Source organism: Nothoprocta perdicaria, unplaced genomic scaffold (assembly GCF_003342845.1).
Source record: "Nothoprocta perdicaria isolate Ctin4 unplaced genomic scaffold, notPer1 scaffold_177, whole genome shotgun sequence".
NCBI lineage: Eukaryota > Metazoa > Chordata > Aves > Tinamiformes > Tinamidae > Nothoprocta > Nothoprocta perdicaria.
The window spans coordinates 358607-377032 of record NW_020454949.1 but is presented as its reverse complement, the minus strand read 5'-3'; the positions used below and the strand labels follow the sequence as shown (position 1 = coordinate 377032).

At 48.0% G+C, this 18426-nt stretch overlaps 3 protein-coding genes across 3 annotated transcripts in view; 2 read left to right on the top strand and 1 right to left on the bottom strand.

Annotated features, from left to right (window-relative positions):
• The first annotated feature begins 248 nt into the window (after positions 1 to 248).
• Positions 249 to 13245, top strand: ATG4B (autophagy related 4B cysteine peptidase). Its single transcript, XM_026036352.1, has 13 exons — positions 249 to 306; positions 1371 to 1469; positions 1948 to 2019; positions 3522 to 3620; positions 4730 to 4831; positions 5813 to 5885; positions 6502 to 6581; positions 7848 to 8044; positions 8859 to 8937; positions 9582 to 9727; positions 10371 to 10427; positions 10724 to 10817; positions 11491 to 13245. The coding sequence occupies exons 1-13, from the start codon at positions 297 to 299 to the stop codon at positions 11562 to 11564; spliced, it is 1182 nt and encodes a 393-aa protein (XP_025892137.1). The 5' UTR covers positions 249 to 296; the 3' UTR covers positions 11565 to 13245.
• A 223-nt stretch (positions 13246 to 13468) lies between these two features.
• Positions 13469 to 18032, bottom strand: DTYMK (deoxythymidylate kinase). The gene is made up of 5 exons (XM_026036354.1): positions 17903 to 18032; positions 17715 to 17823; positions 16670 to 16760; positions 14728 to 14925; positions 13469 to 13991 (listed from the first exon to the last, which is right to left on the bottom strand). The coding sequence occupies exons 1-5, from the start codon at positions 18030 to 18032 to the stop codon at positions 13881 to 13883; spliced, it is 639 nt and encodes a 212-aa protein (XP_025892139.1). The 3' UTR covers positions 13469 to 13880.
• A 269-nt stretch (positions 18033 to 18301) lies between these two features.
• ING5 (inhibitor of growth family member 5) overlaps positions 18302 to 18426 on the top strand; it is a 5574-nt gene continuing 5449 nt past the window's right edge. Inside the window, exon 1 of the mRNA XM_026036353.1 lies at positions 18302 to 18367. Coding sequence (XP_025892138.1) covers positions 18331 to 18367 — 37 coding nt within the window. The 5' untranslated portion in view covers positions 18302 to 18330. The remainder of the gene's footprint in view (positions 18368 to 18426) is intronic.

Sequence of the window (18426 nt, the reverse complement as noted above, 5' to 3'; positions counted from 1 at the left end):
CAAAGCGCTTACGGGTCGCCGCGCCGCCTCGCTCGCCTTCAGGCTCGGTCGCGGAGCCGAGACGCCCGGACACCCCCTTGCCGTACGACAAAATGGCAGCGCCCAGGCACGCTCGGCGGGGCGGCGCTCCCCTGGGCTGCAGCCTATCGGAGCGCATGCCGGGGGCAGGCGGTGCTCTGATTGGACGGCCGGCGCGCTCGCCGCTGGGTCGCCGTTCGGCTGCGCCGCGCCGGGGCGGATGCGTGTGAGGAGGCGGCGGCGGGCGCGGGCCGCGGCGGCGCCCCTCGGTTGCCGCCATGGACGCAGGTGCGCGGCGGGAGCGGCGCCCCGGGCTACGGAGGCCGCTGGGGCCGGCGCCTTCGGGCGGGCGCGCGGCGGGGCCTAGCGGCGGCGGGAGCCGGAGGCCGGGCCCGGGCGCGAGGCTGCCGCTGGCCGAGCCCGTGCTGGCCGCGGGGAGGGGATTCCAGCGGAGAGGGAGCGGGMACCGCGAGGAGGTGTCGCCGGGGCGGGGAGCGGCTGCACAGGGTCCTGTCCTGGGCAGTGTCCTCCTGTGGCGCCCTCGCTTCATCCCCTCCTCGGTTCTGCTCCAGGCTCTTCCAGCCGAGGGATTCGCGGCCTGCCCGAGCGCTTACAACATAACTGATGCTCCTGGCCTGGTTTATTTATTATTTAATATTTATTTTTGTTRAGGTTGTATCTAGTGACACGCTGACGTTCAAAACAAACCAACAAAAAGCCTGGTTGGAGCGGTCAGGGCTGACCTGGGATGCCCCATTTCCTAGGGAAGTGTCAGGGAAACCAAGGGAGGACGTAGAAAGGGACCTGTGCTCCGAAAGGTCCCTCAAAATCACAGCACGTTTTTATCCTCCTGGTAAGAACATCACCAAAACTGAGTGAGAAAGGGACAAAACAAGACAAACCACTAAGTAAAAAAAAAAAAGTAGGCAGGGACCCTGGGGAATACTTAAAGGTTGGCTGTGCAATAAAGACAGTTTTCATCTCACTTAGCACAAAACTAAGTGCTAGGGTCAAGGCCAGAATCTAACTAAAAATGAGCTTTGTAGCCTGCGATGCTGGTCCTGCTCCTCCTTCAGCAGCAGTCGGTCTTTAGAGCCCGACTCTTAGCGCGCTCCTCCGTGGAGGGCCCGGGGTTTGAGCCCTGCCCTTGTCGGCTTCCTCTCCCTTGTCCACGGTTGTGTCATGAGGGATACAGTTTCTCTCAGCTCCTTGTCGCATCCTGTTGGAATCCTGTGTTGCGAGTCACTGCAACACTGACTATAAGCTCTCCTGTGTTACTCTGTGTGTTTACTATTTCTAAGCTGCAAGGAAAGACTACAAAGGATGTGTAACGCTGTTGATCTCTTTTCTAGCTACTCTTACCTATGACACCCTCAGGTTCGAGTATGAAGACTTCCCAGAGACCAAAGAACCCGTCTGGATACTAGGCCGAAAATACAGTGTTTTTACAGGTACTTGAAATGCCCTGTGTGACTTTCCTTGCCGCTCCGGAAGGTTTTGTTAATACTGAGTATCACTTTCTGAGGAGCAAGGTGACTGTGGACCTTGTGAGTGCAAAGCAGAGTCTGCTGGCTGAGCATGCAGGCTCAAGGGTAATATCTCCCTGCAGAAAGGTATGAGCTATTGGGACTTGTCCTGTGAGGCTGAAGAAAGGGAAAGTCTTGAAGGAGGGGCAAGGAAATGGCTCGTTGCCTCAAAACCTGACCTGTGGCCATGGTCTCTGTGGGTTAGTTGTGGCCTCGTGGAGAAAAGAGAAGGTTTCTCTTGCACGTGATGCTCTCCTGTTCCTCAAGCAGATTTTTGCCTCTTTAGGAGAATGACCTGAGTGAGAAGCCAAACACCGGGGACAGAGGTGAAGGTGGTAGGAAAGCTGCTTAGTCTGACTATCCTTTTATGTGTGTTCTCTGATTTCTTTTGGAAACATTTTAGAAAAAGAAGAGATCCTTTCGGATGTCACCTCTCGGCTCTGGTTCACCTACAGAAAGAACTTCCCTGCCATCGGTAAGTGTTGTAGACAAGTCCTGAAAAACAAACAAGGYAACACGGCTTCCCTTGCTTTCTGGGACTGGCTGGGAATAAACAGGTTCAGAATTGTGAGATGATCAGCTTTTAACGGGAAAGGTGTTACAGATATAACAGGTAAGTGAACAGTCTCCTCTTGGCTCCTATCTTCAGTTTGAAGATGACATGAATGAAGGTGTCTCCTCTATCATATGTGCATGTACTCTTTTTACGGAGAAATCAATAGAAAATATTCCTTCATGATCTTCAACTGGGCAGCTCTTTGTTTTCATGTCAGGAGTAGATAAAGTGGTAGCCCTTTGGGTTCGTAGCCATGGGGTACATTTTGAAAGCCCTCTGTTCTGGAATGCCGTATTTTGTTACCCTGGGCTGAGTTTTTGTGTCATTCTGTTGTTTTTATGGGGGAAAAGATGGAGAGAAGAGACTTGCTTTTTTTTATTTTAGCACTATTGAGCATTTGAATTTGACAGTAATGTTAGAAAGGTCATGAGAATGAGTGGAGGAAGCCTACAGGAAACCTTTCTTTGAGCAGCACGGGAAAAAAAATGGTGCTTTTGGTGCTAGTGAAGTTCTACATAGGTTTGAAGAAGACTAATTACGCTCTTCTTGGTCTTGATGTGGCTTAAAGAGATAAGCTAGAGAGAGGATACAGAAATTGCTGCCTTAAAGTATCTGCCCTAAACTATGATTTATTTATTTAGTTATTAAGACCCAGAATTGATGTTACACCCAGGGACCCAGTTCTTGGGGGGTATTTTCTCTTGGTGCCCTTCATCCAGAATGACTGGCTGGAATCGAAAGGAGGAAAAATCAGCTTTACAAGGAAACTCCTTCCATGGGTTGTACTCGGGCACTGTCCGTGTAGTACAGCTGTGCTCATCTCAACTTCTTCTCTGTGAAGCCTTTAATAACAGGCATGGCTTCAGTGGAGAAGCAGCAGCTTCCTTTCGAAGCTGTGTCACGGGAACACTTTCTGCCTTGAGGCCTTTGTCTCAGATTACCAAATATGAATTAACACCAGCTTAGACGCTAATACTACGTTTGGGTGTGGATTTCTTTTTCTTTTTTTTTTTTCTTTTTAACTCTGTGTTGTTCACTTTGGCATCTCACCTTGTTGGCAATTGCTTGTGATGTGGGAATTCCTTGTGACTGATGTCATTTTTCATGGGGAGCTGCCCACTTGGGATGAGCATTAGAAATGGTCTGTCCTGAACACCTCTGTTTTGAAATGTGTCCCTGAGTTGGAAATCTGAAACTACTCACGAGGGCTGCTGGGCTTGTGAGGAATTCGCCTCTTTAGCCGAGTTTGAATTTCCTTTCCAAGTTGTTGTTCCTCCCTGCCTTGGAGTTAATTTAAGGCTTTGGGTTTTCTTTTGACAAGTGTCACTATTAGTCACTGTCAACTGTATTTTAATCCCTCAGTTTAGCTATCATAGTCCTAATTTACGATTTCAGATTTGTCTTCTCCTTTTTTCTTGCAGGAGGAACCGGTCCCACTTCAGATACTGGCTGGGGCTGCATGCTGCGGTGCGGCCAGATGATCTTCGCTCAGGCCCTGGTTTGCAGGCATTTGGGTAGAGGTAAAGCAGTGCACAGTCCGTACTGACTTCCAAAATCAGGTGCTCCAAGAAGTACCATACTCATAAGGAAGACAGATAACAAGGGCACAATTAGGGGTTGCCAAGGGCACAGCTGGGAATTGCTGGAGGCTGTGTTTTCTTTTTTATTATTTTTATTTTTCCTGAATCTTCTCAGGTTCAAGGCTACTGAGAAGTCTACTGAAAACTCTCCAACATTTTCCCCTGCTATCTCTTAATCTACATAGGTAAATACAGTTTTAAAAAGGGGGATGGAGAGAGGAAACAATGTATGTGCTGTAGCTCTTCTCCGTAAGTTCCTCTCTGCCTGAGGAACGATCATTTTCCTTTCAATGATAAGAGATATTCAAATATGCATCACATCACAATAAGGGGAAAACACCCTCTTCATATTTCAGCTTTTGGCTACAGCAGTCTGGCATACCTGCTGCAAAGTGGTGACTATTTTCAGAATGATTCTATGTTTTGGCAAATCCTTGCCTATTTCTTAAGACAGATGAAGTCCTATGACATGCCAGCAAAATCCATTGAAGATTTAGCCAAGCACTAACAAATTTTCTTATATGTATATGTGTTTGTGTGTATAATTAATTTAAAGTTTAAAAAATTCTCAAAAGAACATGGGAATTAACTGCTGCTTACAGTTCAGTTTTTAACCTTCTGTGAAGAGGCCCTCATGTGCTGAGCATAGTGTCTTCTCCCTGGATACTTCTTTTCTGAAACTTCTTAATGACCTTTGAATGAGTGCAAGATGATTTTTGTGATGAAGTCACCTGTTTTTCCACAGAATATGTAAGTTCATGCCTGTCCTAGAGATACTCTAATCCTATTTGCTGTCTGTGGGATAACAAGGTGGAATTAGTGATGACTTTTTCTTTCTAGGGGTGATTTTGCTTTACCTGCGCTGTGACAATATTTACTGTTCTACTAGCATTCATTCTGCAGTGTTGGGAATGCCTCAGATGCCTCGTAGTAAGAGACCGACTGGAAAACTTTGTCCGGGGTTGATGCCCGGGGAAGAGAGCTCGTTGTCTCTGGCAGTCTCTGGTTGCTAATAAATTAACCTGCTTTCTTTCTCTTTCCCACCTTAGACTGGAGGTGGATAAAAGGGAAGAGGCAAGCGGACAATTACTTCAATGTACTTAATGCCTTCATCGACAAAAAAGACAGCTACTACTCCATTCACCAGATAGGTAAGATGCTAAAGAGTTTGTGGGGTATTCTGTTGGCATTTCCTATGACTGTGTAACATGACTTCATGTGTATTTTAACAGCTTAGCCAGAAAAAAAAATAATAGCAGGTCACCTAGTATATGATATCGTACTGCTTTTACTGATGTACTGTTTTTTGATGTGATCCAGACCACTTTGTATTATGGGTTAGGATAGATTTCCATGTGGACTCCATAAGGCTGTTATGTTTATCTCATGCTTTAGGCTGCGTTCAGCATCACTGTCCTTGCCTTGGTTAACTAACATAAGGCAAACGGATCTAGGTGATGTTTTCTGCAGGATCTGGTAATGTGAAAAGATTGCTGTGTGAAGAAGTTCTCACAAGTAGTGAGTGAATTAAGAAAGGATCTAATTTTAATACTAATTTCCCTGGTAAATAAAAAGAGAGAACCAGCCTCCTCTAGCCTTTCCTATTGGACAAAGTACCTACAGTTTCTGTGAGTGATTATGGAGAAGTTCCTGGAGATCCAGCACTATAAATAAAACTTCTGAGATAATACTGCTCGTTGGACTTCTGCATCATAAACTTTTGGGAGAAGGTTTGCTTTACAATCCCCGAGGATTTGTTTCTCTTCTTTCATCCCTTTTTGAGTAGATAAACCAAATCATCCTTTCTGAAGGTCATAATCATAGGATAATTTAGGCCTCTAGAGCACCACCCTCTCAAAGCAGAGAACTTAACTTCAAAGCTCTGTTGCTCAAGGATTTGTCTAGTCTTGCAGGTTTTACTTCAATAGCTTTTTGGCTGACTGTTTTCATAGGTTTTATGAACTTCCACACTAAGCCACCTTGTGAAAGGGTAGCTCCTGCTGACCCCAGAATGTTTCCAAATGAGATTTGGTCCCTATTAAATACAAATTCCCAATAACACATGGAGAAGAGTCACAGTGAATAACTTGCTAAATTATACTTTTTTTTTTTCTTTCTTTCTTGCAATGCAGCCCAGATGGGAGTTGGAGAGGGGAAATCCATAGGCCAGTGGTATGGACCAAACACAGTAGCACAAGTGCTCAAGTAAGTGCCGTGCTTTTCTTTTTAGCAATAAAGTTGGGGCCTTCTGGTTTGTAATACCTCCTGTCCTAAAGGCTTCTGCCTGTTGGATGAAGCACAATGTTGGATGGTGTTGCCACCTTTTGAACTTAACCTGATGGGGCAGGAACTTTAAAAGAGCCCTTCTGTTACTCACATGTGGGCAGAAGATGAGAAAAAAACGAGTTCAAGATGAGGACAACTCCTGAAAAATCTCTCTCTGTGCCCCACAAGTTGCATGTTTTCTCCTGCAGCTGAATGCAGCGCTGCTTGGGTCAGACCAAGCAACTGTCAAAGCAGGTGTCACTGTCATTAGGATCTGTGCTGGCTTCCTTGCTGGCAGGCAGAGGATCAGGACTGCCCTTAACTGGGACGTGGTAAAACCAGTCATTTTTGGCCACTCCTGTCACTAAGCTTTCCTTGCTTTTTCTCATTGGACAAGCTGGGAGCTCCCTGAAAATATATTTAAAGCACAACTGATGAAAGACTGATGAAAGCCAGTCTCTCCTAATCCATTTTTTTCTGGCACAACACCATTTTTGTGTTGTATATTGTAACAAATCCTTTTTTTTCCCTAAACAAAACTCAACTTTTTCTCTAGAAAACTCGCTACTTTTGATACATGGAGCAACCTGGCAGTGCATATAGCMATGGACAACACTGTAGTGATGGAAGAAATCAGTAAGTATCACACGGAGGTAAAAGTACCTTGTAGCAAGAGGCCAGGGAAGAACTGGAAAGCAGAGAGTAAAAGAGCAGAGCAATCTTGAAATCCTGCCTTAAAGCGGTGACCAAGTGTGCTAAGTAAGTGCTGAACCCAGTGCAAAGTTAAGGGTGAGATCACAGCAGATGGCAGTTGGACTGGCTTCAGCTGCCCTGGAGCTGTACCAGGCAAGGACAGTTTGTCCTGAGAGTGCAGGATTGTTGTGGCCGTATCTATCCATAGATATCAAGCCATATCTATCTGTTGCCAGTCTCAGCCGAGAGGCCAAGAACCAGAAGATCAGAGTGAGCACCAGTGTTGYCTAACCTTAAGTACCAATTGCTCTGTGAAGCTGTGTGCCGATGTCCTTGGCTTAAACATGGGTCAGCAAAGAGAGGGAAATTTGGTTTATTTTTYGCTTTAGCCTGAAAAGGCTACTTTGAGGCAAGGCTTGGGAATGCTGCAGGCTGTATTTGTGTGGCTCACGGTGCCCGTACTGGTGCCACAGTGAAGCATTTGGAATGTAACACTGCTTCCTACACGTAAACTAATTTGCTAATGCTGTAATAGGCAACTGCTCATCCCAAGCCAAATAGGAAGTGCCTTTTACTACTGCAGAGAAAAACTATCCATGTATTTTTCCCCTCAGAGTCAGCCCCCTTTATCCAAAAGAATATTTTAGTGCATATTTGGGGGATCCAGTGCATCAGAGAAGTGGGGAGAAACCAAGGTAGGTTCCCCTGTGCCCTGGGATGATGGCACTAGGAAACCCAGTGAAGGAGCAGGATTAATTTAATTTGTGCCAAGCTGCCTACTGCTTAACCTAGGCTTGAATATGTTCAGGTCATCAGAACAGCARCTACAAAGAACAAACGACAGTCTTTACTGTGTGTTTCAGTGAGATAATTCAGTAGAAATTGTGACTGTTCCAGTTTTCTCAAAACCCTGGCAACTATAGCGCACGTATGTGTATATAAATATATATGATACACACACATGCATATGTAGCTTCACATTAGGGGTTCTCTGGTTTTATTTTTCTCGATATCTGTGCATACAAGGGCTCACCTAGCTAGCAAATCGTGAAGGTAGCCAGTGAGACAGCTTAGAGGTGTGTTTATACCAGAACTTACCCAATGTGGTTTTATCATTTCCTGCCTGCGTGTTTATCAAGCTGGAGAAGGCGGGATGCAATTTTTTTTTCCTGTATTTTGTTTTTTTCTGTTCACGTTCCCTCTCYGTAGGGCGGCTGTGCCAGCCCAGCTCACTGGGTGCTGGAGCTGCAGCGTTCCCTGGTGCGGAGCCAGAGCTGCTCTATAACGGGCACCCCGAGGAAGCAGCGGGTAGAGATGGGCTCTCGCTGTGGAAGCCACTGGTGCTGCTGATACCTCTCCGGCTTGGGCTCACAGAAATCAATGAAGCCTATATCAAAACACTAAAGGTAGAGGACGTGAAGCTGAATTCCTGATCTCTTTGTGCTTAAAGGCCCCACTGCGAACTAAGTCATTTCTGGAATCTAGTTTCAAGGTAGAAATGCTCAGAAGCCACTGTCCTATTTTTCCAAAGAAAATATTTGTTTAGAGACAACTGTTGCTGGAGGTCCAGATGTGCAGTTCTTACAGGGTTTAAACACAAAAAAAAAAGGGTTTTTTTTGAGACTTTMATCTAAGGCCCTGTCTGCATATATGTGGTATCAACCTGCTGAAGCATTTGTTCAGTGCAGCTCCTGTGCTGTGCTTGGTATCAGCCTGAACCTTAATGAAAGGTGGCTGAAAACTTGGGGCCTCAGGGGTGGAAAGTGTTCTGCAGGCTGAGGGTACAAGCTCATGACTGCAGTGGGGAATGACACAAGGCTGCAGTTTGGGATGTACAGAGTTCATGCCCGATTTGGGATGCACGTTGTCCTGCTATCTGTCTCCTGGCTGTTTGGGTAAGACAGCTCAGATAATCCGCCCTTTATTTGGCGTGTGGATAACACAGCAAGACACAGCTTGATACACACCATTGTGTTTTCCTGTCACCATTTTCAAGGTGTTTCTTAGCTGCTTCCTTGCCCCTTGAAGGCCCCTGTGTTGCAGCCTTCAGCCTTTCTGACAAAGCTTCTATCCAGAGATGGCTGGCTTAGCTACTGGATTATATTTTTTCCCTCCAGTGTCCCAGTCTTTCTTTCCCATTGTATTTTGGGATATTTGCTGCTGCTGCACCTTGCTGTCTCAGTGTTTGCCAGCTGTGTGTTTTCTGCCTTGCTTTTGCAGCACTGCTTCATGATGCCCCAGTCCCTGGGAGTGATCGGAGGGAAGCCGAACAGCGCTCACTACTTCATTGGCTACGTAGGTGAGTGCTCTGCTGGGTCCAGAGAGCCACAAAGAGTTTCCAAGCATCTCCCCCCAAAAATTCCTGTCTGGAAATGCTCATGGGGCACTACAGCTTTCCTGCTTCCACTGCTGGGCTCTTCTTTCCTGCAGAAATCCTGGACCAATGCAGCATGGGGCAAACGCCATAGTGCAAGCCTTAAAACTTGGACTGTACAACCCTAAATCCTATCTGCAGTGATCTCTTTCTAGATTGAGAGCTTACCTCCCTTCACAGACCTTGGGGCTGTCCCTTAGGTGTTACCTTCTGAGAACCTACCAGCTGTTGCCCCTCATTTTCTCTCCTGAGACCCCAAGCTGGTTGTGCTGCTTGTGCAAGAATCGTATCCAAACGGTGAATGGTACCTTGGGCTCTGGCACCTTGAGCCCAGAGTGCTCCCGCAGAATGGGCACTCTGTTTTTGCTGACAGCTGGCTCATTGCCTAGATGAGAAGCTTCTGAGGAAGCTGAAAGCAAGTTACCCCTAGAATGTGGATTCCTGAGCAGGGACTCTAGAGCTGTCCCTGTCMTCCCTCTTCCTCCTCCTTGTATCTCACAATTCGCTTCTTGGAGGAACAACTTCTGGCATAGTTCTTCCCATTCATGTCTCCCTGCCTGCCTTTCCAGGGGAGGAGCTCATTTATCTGGATCCTCACACGACCCAGCCTGCAGTGGAGCCCGACGAGAGAGGCTGCCTGCCCGACGAGAGCTTCCACTGCCAGCACCCTCCGTGCAGGATGAGCATTGCTGAGCTTGACCCGTCCATCGCGGTGGTGCGTCCCTGCTGCGTGTGGCCATGCTGAGCAGCTGAAGTAGCAGCGCGGTGGTCCCGGGGTTTCACAGCCACTGCCTTTCCCCTGGCAAAGGAAGGGGTAACGGGTCAGGTGCTCCATAGGTGTGTTGTGTTCYGGGCAAGCGCTGCCAGTGTAATACACTAAGTTTGGGAAACAAGCTCCTCGAAGCAGTTTGGTGCAGCAAAATTCCCCTAGTGTGGCCACGAAGTAACATTCTCCCTGGGTCTCCTCCTCTCAGGCCTCTTTAGTCTGGGCTTTGGTGGCTTTTGAAGATCTGGATCCAGCTGTGCCATTGGATTCAATTCAGTGCTTTCTGTGGAATCCAAGATGATTGCCCTGGGTTGCCAACAGACCGTTTCCATCCAAGCTTCCTTCTGCCAAAGAGCTATTATATTTATGCTTGCTTGGAGCATAAATATAAGGATGGGCTTAGAGTCTGGTTAGTGAGTCTATGGGGCGGATTCAGGTTGGCAGGACAATGTCATCTATGGTTTAAAGGAAGGCCCTTAGAAGTGATGTAACTGCCTGCAGCCCAAGGCATGCTGCTTGGTGTCAACATAAGGCCTTATGACCAAAATGATCAGTCTGTAACTGTACAAAGATAATGATTTTTTTTTTTCAGGGCTTTTTCTGCAACACAGAAGAGGACTTTAATGACTGGTGCCAGCAAATTGGAAAGGTTTGTGTTCCGGAATATCACTGTGTGGATAACCCAACACAAGCTTTGTTTTATTTCCCAAATGCTATACAGGTAGCACATCTTCTCTATCTTGTTTCTTTTTAAGAGTAGAGCAATAATATCTTAAAGCATGAGGAAAAAATATAGCTCTCACATTCTGCTGCTGATCGAAATCAAAGATTTGAAAAATGCTTTTTGAGGTGCACCGAAGTCCACCAGATAGGGTGACTGGAGACTAAAAGGAGATAGCAGAGTAGAGAGGTGTCTGTTCTCCCAGCTCTGCTCTTCCTCCACAGCTGTCCCTGGTTAGAGGAGCATTGCCGATGTTCGAGCTGGTGGAGCGCCAGCCATCACACTTCTCCAACCCTGATGTCCTGAATCTCACACCAGGTAAGGCACCCAGGGAGGCAGGTGGAACTGCAGCCTTGCGGCCTGTTCCCGCTTGGCCTAGAGTTTGATCTGGAGCATCTTAGGTCACTTGACTTAGTTCTTTGGCTTTGGACAGATCTCAGCATCTCAGGATTATTTTCAGGTTGAGCTGCCAAATGGTGACTGTGAAAAGCAAGTTCAAAAGCTGTTACAATAATAAGAACCTACAGTTTCCAAAGGAATCCTTAGAGAAATTGTGAAGGTCCACCGGAAAGGTTGAGAATCTTTGGGCTTCTCAGTACTGGAAACAGTCAAAGACAATGTTGGCCAAATTTAGCTTCTCCTTGCATGTGCTAAAACCACTACTTAGCCCTGATGATGCAAAAAGGAGCAAATGCTGGGCAGTATCTCTGTTGTCAGGTCCAGATTATTGTGTTAATAATGGCAGGAATGTTGCAGGAGATAGAGCCCCTCTCAGCTTCTGCTAGGAGGAGTGTGGATAAACTTCCCCCAAAGGGGCAAGTACCTTCTGAGAAAGAACAAGGGCTCATTCAACAGCTGGTTTCAGCTGAGGGCAAGTCATGCAATTACTTCTATTCTCTTCCCCAATAATTTGGATTAGAAGCAGCTATAGCAGAAGCAGCCACTACACCTCGGGGAGGTGATGCGCTCTCTCATTTTTCATCTCTTGCAGATTCTTCTGATGCTGACAGATTGGAAAGGTTCTTTGACTCGGAAGATGAAGACTTTGAAATCTTATCCCTTTGAGAGCAAACAGGACCCTGACTCTGCAAATCTGTGTGACAGGCGTGGGGAGATGGGGTGGGGGGGAAGCTCCATGGAGAGCTCGGGGCTACCAGTTTCCACAGGCGCCTGCTGCCATTCCTGCCCTCTTGCCCATCCTGGCATGCTGCGCAGCCTCTGGATGGAGCATGTGCTGTCCATGTCAGGATGAAGAACCTGACAGGTGTTAGAGCCTTACTGGCTTGGAGTCAGGGTTTCTCAGTGCTTGCTGGAAGTGGATGCAGTGGTGCCTAGGAGTTCAAAGCCTATGTGTTACAAAAGCAGGTCAGCTGGGCTTCTGGAGGGGCAGCAGAAACCCTTAGAAAGCTAAATCCTTCCCTGGGGACTCCCCTGTGAAGCTTAAATAGAGCTACCCCTCATTTAGCAGGTGAAGTGTACAGTTACTTCCTGTAGCGGCTTCTCTCCTTAACAGCCAGCTTGGATTGCACCTAATGATGCAAATTAACAGTAGACCCACACCACAGGCAGCCACCTCTGAAGCCCTTGGAGCAGGGATGACCATGTTTCCTACAGTAAATTCCTGGTTGTGCTTTGCAAAGGTGTGATACTCCTTTCCCAYTCCTATCCTATCAAAACCCTGGGCTAATTCATGAGTTAAGTGGCAATTCACTTCGTGGAAGGCTATCTAGGAAAGTGTAGAACAGATTTATCCAATTGGATGAGGAACATCATAAACTCTGTTTAAATAACAGCAGGAAAACAAAGTGGAGAAAGCAGAAAGCGTGTGCTCTTGCTGAGAGTCCATGAAATCTTACGGTTCTGTGACATATTGATGTCTACAGAAAGTATCTTCATGGAAGTTGCTTTAAGCAGAGAACTATATTCCGTAGCCAGGGAAAATAAAAATAGTCAGCAGAAGAGAGAGGACAGAACAGGACAGCTAAGAATCTAACAGTCATGGGACTGCTTTGCCTGTGCCCCAGTGTGCTGTCACAAAGGCTAGTGAATTAATCCTGCTGGTAGCAAAAATAGGGATTATAAATTTCTCAAACTATCCTCTGTGGTAGGCTCAACACTTCCTCTCCTTCTTCCTTTCAAGAGAAAAGGGCCTGAAGGTTGAATAGGTCYCCAAGCTGTGTTCATATACTTTAATTTGCTCTTCTGGAGACTTAGCCTCCCCACAGTGTGTGTCCAAATGTACTTCAGGAACTAACCTGGAGAAATTCCTTCCAAGAGAACAGCCCTATGAGGTCAGCAAAGGCAGAAGGCCATGAAAAGGTCCAACGTGCTTATACTGGAAATTTGAGCTACCTTTAAGATGTCTTGTAGTCTGCTTGGATCCTCATCTGCACAAWCAGAATTCAGATAAAGATTAATTGTGGAGACAGGTCATCTTAATGTGAACTGAACAGAGTGGCTGGAGTAGTTTCCTTAGGCTGCAACGTGCACTGTGTTCTGTTTACAAAGCTTTGCTTTGTACATCTAGGATCAGAACCTGACAGTTGATGCTTTTGTGCCCAAAGGTGGTGGCAGTGGGCTAGAAATGACTTCTTTCTCTGTGACTGACCTGCTGATGCTCTTAACTGTCCCCATGCCATCCAACTAGCAAAGGTTTGAACTTGAAACTGCAATGCTTCTGTCACTAAATTATTACTTGCTGCTTGGACTGCTTCTCTCCTCTCTAGGAGCGAGGGGAGGAGGCAGCAGAGGAGGTGGGGCTGTGCTCCATTCATCTGCTTTCACTTTGTATCTGAATAAACAAATCTAAAATCTTTTGTCTTTCCTGCTGTTCTTGCACACTGATCAAAGCTGGTGGAGTGGGGTTACCAAGTAGCTGATGACACTGCATCTTCACCTCCCATAAATCCTCCTAGGAGAAGGTTCATGTTCAAAAATGCACTTTTGCTTCTGTTAAAAGAATTTATTGCTCCATTTAAAAGAATAATGTATTAGCAAGTCCTCTAAAAACTCATTTTGACACAGCTGTTACATTACAGCAAAGAGGCAGATGCATAAGTTGCTGCTACTCCTGTGGCTGCTACCCACTTCCCAAGAGAGATTTGGGCTCAGTAACCCTTATCTGCACTACAGCACTGAGCACTGCAAAGAACAGAACAAGAGATTGAGGTGAAGAAAAAGAAAAAGAATGTGCTGCTTTACAAATACAGAAGGGACAAGGCAGAATGGAGTGGAGAACCCAATACAACCACAAGCACCATAAGGGACATGGAAGACAAGTGACCTGTGTTGTAGTTACTGGGTGCTGTTGTAGGGGAGTCATCCTACCACACAACATCCAGGAGGTGAGTTTTCCCTTCAGCATCCTTTTCCCTTCGAGCTTTATTTCCAGAGTTCTCCCAGGGGTTTATTCTGAACGTCCTGTATGGTTTTCTCTGCAACAGACTTAATTTCTCTGTGCAAGTCGTCTACGCTCTTTGAAGCATCTACTGTCTGTTTCCAAAACAAAATGAACATCTTAGAAACACATTCCTTATTTCCAGCACTAAATGAGAAACAGAGGGGAGAAAAAACAATCCAATTTTATTTCTGCTCCATGCTTTATTTAGCACCATTACTCTCCATAAGCTAATTATACCTCTTGTGCACTGTTTGTGCTGTAGAACTGGAAAACCTATTTTATTTAGCCATAGGCATTTAACAAGTCAGTCTGGGACCAAATGAAGGGAAACAAAAGAAACTGCTGCTACTGCATGTAGTTTTCTGGCAGCCTTTTRAGTTCTGTAACCTAAACACAGACAAATGCTCTAACTAGGACTGGAGTCCTAGTGAAAAATCACACATTTGCCTTAGGTGATATGATCATTTGGCAAGTCTATGTCCATACCTAGCCTTCCGTGACTAGTATTTTAGCTGTAATCTGGGGCAGAACCCCCACTTCCATGTCTGCATGAAAGCAGAAAGCAGCATGGAAGAAAACTTAACATATTTGTAGAGGTTTTTGGTGTATTTAGCAAGCAACTGCTGATGGAAGTTGGCCACGTGAGTGGTTGTCACTAAGGGAGCACCAAATTGCAGGTGGCCCTCAAAACCTCTCAAGTTTCTAGAATCCCTGGCAGAGGCTCTAGGATCCCAAGGAAACAGTGGCAGGGAAGAGCAGATGCATTCCTCACTGCTTTCTATCTAGATTTGTTCTCCCCGAAACAGGGCACAACTAAGACCTCCTCACCTTCCAGTTTAATGTCTTGTCCTTCATCAGATGGTGGAAGGACTGCAGAACTTTCTTTTGGAAGGAGCTGTTCTCATAGCGTTCATTCCCAAAGTTCCCTCGTACCGCTGCTTCCTCCGGACTTAACTCAAGAAACAGAATCAAATCTGGCTTTGGGAGTCCAACATCAGGCTGTTTACACCACTCCAGGCAGAAATTCTGTCCCAGGCAAAGAGAACTAAGTTTGAGGTTAAAGAAATAAAGAGTAATGAAGAAAAGAAGCAAGACAGTGAGAATGCAAGGTCAGGGGAGGAACAACCAGAAGAGACACAGACAAAATCACTCAGAGACCTACAAAGTCACAAACTTGGATATTTCCTTTTCGTCAGGGATTTTAGTCCTAAAAGATTTTGGGGGGATAGTTTTTTCTAGGTACTCTGAAATGTTTTTATTCACTGAGATGAGGGGGCACTAATGACATTAACACCTCTGCTACACAGACCCTTAACCCTTAAATACTTATTAACATTTTTAGGTTTCCATGAAGCTGTTACAAAGCCAAAATTAAATCAGTCCAAAAGAAAGTTGCTGCCACACAGAAATATCCTGCAGTTTTATCCAGGACTATAGATCTCCTGGGGCCCTCCTTTATAAATACCTAGCCTGCACTTTCAAAGCCTGCCCATGTTTTTTAGGCCGGGTGCTAAGGACAAAGCTTTACCATTTTTCAACAAGATCCCAAAGTTAAAACTTCCCCTGAAACATGCAGATCTGAAACRCTGCAGTCTCGTCTCACTCTGTGACACCCGCTGCTGCTCCTCCATGCAAGCAGCAGGCAAATATCACCCATCTTCCAGGAGGATCCAGGGAATAACAAAGTGGTCAGCCTGACATCAGCTCCTGGGAAGGTTTTAGAGCAAATTCTTCAACAAAGCTGTGTCCGAGCACATGAGGTCCAAGCAGACAAGGGACATGAAGAGGACTGGGAGCAACCAACAAGGATTTATCACAGGCAACTTCTGACAACAAAATAACTGTATGCTTTGACTTGAGCAAGACAGGAACTGGGTAAGCGGACACTAAAAAATAAATGAACAAACAAACCACAGGACTGCTGGACTCAAGGCACGGTGGTCAGCAGTACCAAGTCCAACTGTTACTACTGGTGTCCACCAAGCAGCAGCATCTTTATTAATGACCTGAATGCTGAACACCAGAGTAAGCTCAGAGAGGCCACGGAGGTGCTCAGGGGACRGACCCCAGGGAGAGGCCAAGGAAGCTGCTTTTGTTCAACATGGAGAAGAGGAAGCTCATGGGGATCTTACTACTAATACAASCCAAAAAGAGGCCATGGAGAACATCTGCCTTCTGCCTTGTCTCAGGCACGAGCAGGAACAGGACGAGAAGCAACAGACCCCTATGAGTATATGAGTTTGTTTTTGTTTTTTTTTAAACAGGGATGGTAAGCAAAAACTGGACAAAGGGCTCAAAGAGGTTGGGCACCTCCATCTTTGGAGATATTAAGGCCTTGGCTAGATGTGCCCCTGAGCAGCTTGTTCCAAGTCGGACTTCCTCAGGGCAGRAGGTTGGACTAGATGACCTCTTAAAATCCTTTCTGACACATGTCACTCAATGACTCTGTATCCTATTTGCCAGAGCAAGGGAGGTTGGTGAACGTCTGCTGAATCTTTCCCCAGAGCCCAAACACCCCCACTTCTTAACAGCCAGGGGCCTATCCCAATTTGGAATACATCATTTATCTAACTTAGGGTTTTTCTCTACTCTTTCTTCGGAAGGAGGTGGACACAGGCAAACAGGCTACGGTTGCACCTCCCCTGAACCTTCCCCCTCTCAGGTCCAGCRCACAGGAAGAGCCTGGGTCATGCAAGCCAGCTCTCACATGAGGCCTCAAACCAGAGCTCCATTTCCCTAAATGGGGTTCCCTGCTGGATTTCTCACTCACCTGCTTGGCACTTGTGAAGGCCACTCCGGAAAAGGCGTATCTGTCCACAACCAGCGTGATCCCTTGGTGTAATTTGTCTTTCATGAGTGGCCTGAGAAACACAAGTGAGGAAGGAAGGAAAAAAAAAAGAGAGAGTTAAACTCCCTTGCAGATAAATGGAGTTAATCATTTTTAACTTCATCAAAACCATTAACCTTGTTAGCTTACACAAAAATCCATTCAACAGCTACTAAGATGGGATCTCAAGATGGGATCCAGAAGGGAATAGCTGGGGCCTCCTCCTTACGCAGCACACAGGYGACACGCTGCCTCCATCCGAGAGGTGTCCTCTACCTCCCACAAGGGAATTTACCACAATTCACTTGCCTGCCTGATATCTTCCCAGTTCGCTTAGCACAGGCACTACAGGAAGATCAGCAAAGCTTTTTCAAAGGCGAAAAATGAAAGAGAAATAAAAACACTTGGCAGAGTAACCTTCTCAGTCCAAAGCACAGCCGTCACGAACTGCACGTACGAGAGCTCGTTTTGGCTGCGGTTCCCCTGCGTGCCAAGAGCACCCCCGTGTTGGGGCGGCGGTACCTGGCAAGGAAGGCCGTGCTCGGCCGCAGCGCCGCCRCCGTTTGCCCCCTCGTCCCGGGCACCAGCGGCGGCTGCCAGCCCCGCGCGGGCAGTGGCGCCGCACGCTTGCAGGCGTCGTGTTCTCCAGGCAACAGCACTGAAGGGAGCTGGGTGACCAGGGGCACAGCGGGTGAAGACAAGGGGTGGGCTGAGGGCCTAGGCTGCTCCTCGGCTGCAACAAGGGCACGTTCCAAAGAGGAACCACAGGACTGGAGTGGAGAAGAGCATCAGGGGAGCCGTATTAGTGACCAAGGGCCATCAAGGCCCTYAGTTGGGCCCCTTGGGGTCGGACTAAATGATCTCCGAGGTCCCTTCCACCCTTAAGCGTTCTGTGAGYCTGTGATTCCATGAAGGCCGGGGGACACTCAAACACCAGGAAAGGCGCTGGGCTCCTAGCCCGCCCGCGCTGCTCCCGCGCYGCCCTTACACGTGCTCCCAGCGGTTGGCCGAGAAGAGCAGGTGCACGGTGTGGTCCTCCAGGCTCTTCTCCTTGCCCAGGTAGGCGCCGAGCAGCCGCCCGATCTCGGTGCTCCTCTCTGCAAGGGAAGGGGGCGGGAAGGAGCCGCCGCCATCGCTGGGAGGGCGCGGGAAGGCCCCGCCGCAGGGCGCCCGTACCTGGGAAGCAGAGGAGCTCGGCGCGGTGGCCGGCGGCCCGCAGCGCCTCCACGAGCCGCCGGCCCTGCGTGCTCTTGCCGGCGCGATCGACGCCCTCCAGCGCGATGAAGGCGCCGCGCCGCGCCGCCATGCCGCCCGCCCGCCACAGCGCCTTCCCGCCCAGCCGCGCCCGCCCCGCCCCTTCCGCCGCCACGGGCCAATCCGCGGGCGGGCGGCGCTCCAGGCGGCGCGGGGACGCGGAGGCGGCGCCACGCCCCCTCCCGCTCGGCCGGACGCGGCCGTGGCTCCGCCCACCCGCCTCATGCATATGCACGAGGTGCTCCCCCGGCGGCCAATCGCCACCGGGTGGTCATGAATATGGAACGAGGCGGCGGCGCTGGCGGCGAGGGCGCTCGAGRCGGGCGGGCGCGGCGGCGGCGGGGTGCAAGATGGCGACCGCCATGTACCTGGAGCACTACCTAGACAGTGAGCGCGGGGGCAGCGCCGCGGGGAGCGGCGGCGGGAGCGGCGGGAGGGGCGGCGGG